Raw genomic sequence first — 5,150 nt, 5'->3', positions numbered from 1 at the left:
AAAAAACTAAAAAACCAAAGAAAAACGAAGAAATCCGGAGAAGAAATTAAAAAAGAGAATAAAAAAGTACTCGAACCAGTGGTCGCGTGCTAGCGACCGGACCAATAAAAAAAAAGATAAATGGGCATGCCCAGTTGCTATACGAGATACGACTCCTTGTGGCGAGAGAAGCTACCATCTTGCTATAAGCAAGGCCCATTATTATTTTTGCTTGAAGCGGAATAGCCCACAAAGGGATGATATAGGGTCGGAAGGCCATTTGTTGGTCAAAGCGCTGGCAGCCCAGAGTCATAGGACCGGAAAACAAAAAACAAAAATAAATTTCTCTTTTTTGCACAAAAAAAAAGAAGACGAAGGGGAGAACCAGTTGCTGGTTTGGTGAGTGGCTAGAACTTGGGAGCTGATTGGCAGGAATAGGATAATGAGATACCTCGTGGAACATGGGACCGAAATGTTTCCCGAGATCTGGCCTTTTCGATCTCTCAAACGGAAACCCAAAAGTGAGATGGAGCGCGCGTGTGTGTAGAGATGCGGTCGCTCACCTCAGTCATGGCTTGATGCCTTGATCAATTCGATTTTGCATTCGAATATGCTCGTCTCGTGTGGTTCGTTCGAATATGCCGGTGCGACAAAGGCCAAGGGCAAGTGGGAACCACTGACTTTCGTCCACTCCCTTCTCCAGCTCCAGCTCTTCTTTCTTCGCCTCGCGCGAGTGAGCGAATAGCCTCAATCGATCCTATTCGATTCAACCAAAGCAAAGAAAGGAATACCGGAAGAGGATTAAATTGCCGCAAGGACGAGGCAAGGATGGCGAGGGCGGCGCCCATCCTCGCCGTGTCCAAGCCGTCTCCTCTCCCTCTAATCGCCCCGTCGTCACGCCCCCGGGCTGGGTCCCTTCACCTGCATCGCCGCCGCCTCCTCCCACTCTCGCCGTCGTCGTCATGCAGCACCAGCACCAGCGCCTCTTCCTCCTCCTCCTCGCCGGTCTTGCTGCGGGATGACGAGCTGGACCACCAGGAGGAGCCCCCGCCCGCTTCGGAGGCCGACTCGCGGCCCCGCCGCATCGCGCTCTTCGTCGAGCCCTCCCCCTTCGCCTACGTCTCCGGCTACAAGAACCGCTTCCAGAACTTCATCAAGTACCTCCGCGAGATGGGCGACGAGGTCATCGTCATCACCACCCACGAGGGCGTGCCCGACGAGTTCCACGGCGCCAAGCTCATCGGATCCTGGAGCTTCCCTTGCCCCTGGTATCAGAAGGTCCCGCTCTCGCTCGCCCTCAGCCCCAGAATCATTGGAGAAGTCGCTAGGTTCAAGCCCGACATTATCCACGCCTCTTCCCCTGGAATCATGGTACGTATGCTACTAACCAATCTCCTTTCTGTATTTCGACAATAAGAGTATTATTCAGTATTGGAGATTTCATATTTTCCCTTGACCAAGTGAATTAAATTCACAGGTATTCGGCGCCCTAATCATCGCAAAGTTGCTATGCGTCCCTCTAGTGATGTCCTACCACACCCATGTTCCAATGTGAGTTGACTTCCCTTCCTCTCTCACAAATTAACAACTCATATACACACCCGTTTCGAAAACATAAGGAGGAAAAGAAACTGGGTTATGCGAGCAACAGAACTGCAAATTGAACAAAACTGAGAAAATACCTTCTCTTATCTAGGCCAACACAACTAGACCATATAATTAATCCTCAGCTCCTAGTAGGAAAATACCATCCACGGTGTTATCTGCATTGTGAATGATATCTACTCCCTCTGTAAAGAAATATAAGAGCGTTAGTGATCTAAACGCTCTTATATTTCTTTACGGAGGGAGTATAATCCTAGGAATTGTGGGTTTATTTATCCAGCTAGAGAGGCGAGCTGATCCTTGTTTATCTATGGCAGTTATATTCCAAGGTATACATTCAGCTGGCTTGTCAAGCCCATGTGGCTAGTTATAAGTAAGTTTTCACTTATGTACTGCACAAATGTATAACCTCTCTTGCCAGACTAGCCAGCTGATACAATCTTCGCATGCTATAGAATTCTTGCACCGAGCTGCGGATCTCACACTGGTACCATCAGTCGCTATTGGCAGGGACCTTCAAGCTGCCCGTGTTACAGCAGGTTTGCACAAACATACATACTGCTTCCATGTTATTACTTCTTTCCAGGTTCCAACATCTTCCTCTCATGGCGCATGTTTCCAGCCAATAAGATACGCCTTTGGAACAAGGGCGTGGATTCAGAAAGCTTCCATCCTCGTTTCCGTAGTCAGGAAATGCGGTCAAGGCTAACGTAAGTAATCTACTTTGCTTAGCTGGTCCATTTGTGATGCAGTTTCAATGATGCTAATGGGTTCTTGCCTCACCCAGTATGTCGAGAAAGCTGCATAATGAATCAATTTGATCAGATATATCTTTCATGTGACTAACTGTGTTGCTTGTATGCTTCTTCTATTATGTCAGGAATGGTGAACCAGACAAGCCACTGATAATCTATGTTGGACGCTTAGGAGTTGAGAAAAGCTTGGATTTTCATAAGCGGTGAGCTCACGACGTTTCTGATTTTTAATGTTGCAATGCAAACTGAATGGCGCGTGTGATAGAAACCTTACCTACCGCTCGCGTCGCCTTATTGTTACCATAAAGTTTTGTTGACATAATTTAGTTTTTTTTTATCTAGCTAAGTCATATCTTGTGTTCACCAAGTGTCACTGCTGCTGACAATGGGTTCTACTTTTTCTAGAGTCATGGATCGACTTCCAGGATCAAGAATTGCATTCATTGGAGATGGCCCATTCAGGTGTGCATCGTTATATCATAGAAACTAGTTAACTTCTTCCTTCAGTAGAAAAAGCAACAATGGAGTTGATTTAACTGTTGAAATTTGCTAATTGCTGATTTATTCTCCAAAGAGACTCTCGCATATTGTCATGAAATTTGCTTCTTCTTTTATGTAATGAGAGACTGAAATCCTCTTGTAAGAAGAGTACACACTGTTGCCATTCTTAACATGTGCCTTCCACTGCAGGCCTGAACTTGAAGAGATGTTTTCAGGAATGCCTGCAGTGTTCACAGGGACATTGCAAGGGGAAGAACTGTCACAGGCCTATGCCAGTGGAGATGTGTTTGTGATGCCTTCTGAGTCAGAGACGCTGGGTTTTGTTGTGTTGGAGGCAATGTCATCCGGGGTGCCGGTGGTCGCTGCTCGAGCTGGAGGCATACCTGACATTATACCTGAGGATCAGGAAGGAAAGACCAGCTTTCTGTACATACCGGGTGATGTGGATGACTGTGTTGGGAAGGTTGAACTCCTGCTCTCCTGTGAAGAGTTGAGAGAGACAATGGGGAAGGCCGCCAGGAAGGAGATGGAGAAATTCGGCTGGAAGGCGGCGACGAGAAAGATTCGGAACGAGCAGTACACCGCCGCAATTTGGTTCTGGCGCAAGAAGAGATCGCAGCTGCTGAGACCTCTCCAGTGGGTGTTCCGGAGGCTCTTCAGGCCCGCTCCTGCTCCTGCCCCCGCCATAACAAATCAGTCATAGGAGATTCGTTGTATTCAAGCCCTAGAATCAATCAACCATTCTGTTGAGTCCATCAGTTTGGTCAACCCGAAAGATAGAAAGATTCATGGGACACCTAATGTGAATATGTAATGCTCAACTAAATTGGAGCCAACAGAAGTAACTCCAGTTTGCTCCGGTGGCAAGTTGTAAATGTTATATACTGTTTGCTATTCGTTGACACCAGATTTTGGCCTACACAAGACCTCCTTTAACATGAAAGTTGTGGGTCTCATCGAGACAAACAACTTTGCTTGCGATCTATAGCAGATCCTGCAACCGGCGTCCCGCACAACTTCTATGATTGTGAATACCCATTAATTATTTTTAAATTTGAGCAAATGAGTTGAAGTTTGACAAAAAAAGACAACGTAATGAGTTACGATTGTGTATATTTGCATAGAAGCTATATTGTTATGGATCCTCCAACATGTGGTATTTGCTTAGCATCTTTTGATAGCCAAAAATTCGTACTAAGTAGACATACTACTTGTGGATCCGAAAACCTTTAAACCCAGTTTCTTGCCATGAATGTACACCATACCTACCTATGGATTGAATAAGATCCTTCAAGTAAATTGTCATCGAGAAGTAACTCCAGTTTGCTCCGGTGGCAAGTTGTAAATGTTATATACTGTTTGCTATTCGTTGACACCAGATTTTGGCCTACACAAGACCTCCTTTAACATGAAAGTTGTGGGTCTCATCGAGACAAACAACTTTGCTTGCGATCTATAGCAGATCCTGCAACCGGCGTCCCGCACAACTTCTATGATTGTGAATATCCATTAATTATTTTTAAATTTGAGCAAATGAGTTGAAGTTTGACAAAAAAGACAACGTAATGAGTTACAATTGTGTATATTTGCATAGAAGCTATATTATTATGGATCCTCAAACATGTGGTATTTGCTTAGCATCTTTTGATAGCCAAAAATTCGTACTAAGTAGACATACTACTTGTGGATCCGAAAACCTTTAAACCCAGTTTCTTGCCATGAATGTACACCATACCTACCTATGGATTGAATAAGATCCTTCAAGTAAGTTGTCATCGATGCATAAAGCAATAAAAATTGCTCCTAAATATGTTTGATCTTTTATTGTAAGGGAAAATAATCGTTGTACAAACTTGTGATGACAAAGTAATAAAAGCGACGGACTGCATAATAAATGTTGCTACCATAAGGGGCAATATAACATGACGTTCCTTTGCATTAAGAGATTGTGCATCCAAAAATAAAAAGCGCATGGCAACCTCTGCTTTCCTCTGCCAAGGATCTATCTTTTAATTTCCAGTATTTACTTTTGTGCATGATTCAATAGTATGCATTCTCATTTCAACCTCAATTATTCTCTAGTTGGCAAGCATCATGTTGTGGGGAAGGATCTAGGCACATATGACCAGTCAAATATATTTGATCATGATTTATTATTGTTGACAATTATCTCTATGATAAATGAGTTGGGAGGAGAAACATTAAGCCCCTATCTTTCTCTGTGTTCGATGGATGCCATTTGTTCTAAAAATATGCTTTGAGTACTAGCAATCATAGAAGACTATATAATGATTGAGTATGTGGAGCTCT

General features: G+C 44.2%; 1 protein-coding gene across 1 annotated transcript; it reads left to right on the top strand.

Annotated features, from left to right (window-relative positions):
• Positions 1–492: 492 nt before the first annotated feature.
• LOC123053004 (sulfoquinovosyl transferase SQD2) lies at positions 493–3,759 on the top strand. Its single transcript, XM_044476375.1, has 8 exons — positions 493–1,350; positions 1,457–1,530; positions 1,902–1,957; positions 2,040–2,123; positions 2,207–2,294; positions 2,465–2,542; positions 2,745–2,801; positions 3,030–3,759. The coding sequence occupies exons 1-8, from the start codon at positions 808–810 to the stop codon at positions 3,541–3,543; spliced, it is 1,494 nt and encodes a 497-aa protein (XP_044332310.1). The 5' UTR covers positions 493–807; the 3' UTR covers positions 3,544–3,759.
• The last annotated feature ends 1,391 nt before the right edge of the window (positions 3,760–5,150 follow it).

The sequence above is a fragment of the Triticum aestivum genome, chromosome 2D (genome assembly GCF_018294505.1).
Source record: "Triticum aestivum cultivar Chinese Spring chromosome 2D, IWGSC CS RefSeq v2.1, whole genome shotgun sequence".
NCBI lineage: Eukaryota > Viridiplantae > Streptophyta > Magnoliopsida > Poales > Poaceae > Triticum > Triticum aestivum.
The sequence above is the reverse complement of the archived record's forward strand: the minus strand, read 5'-3'. Positions and strand labels throughout refer to the sequence as shown.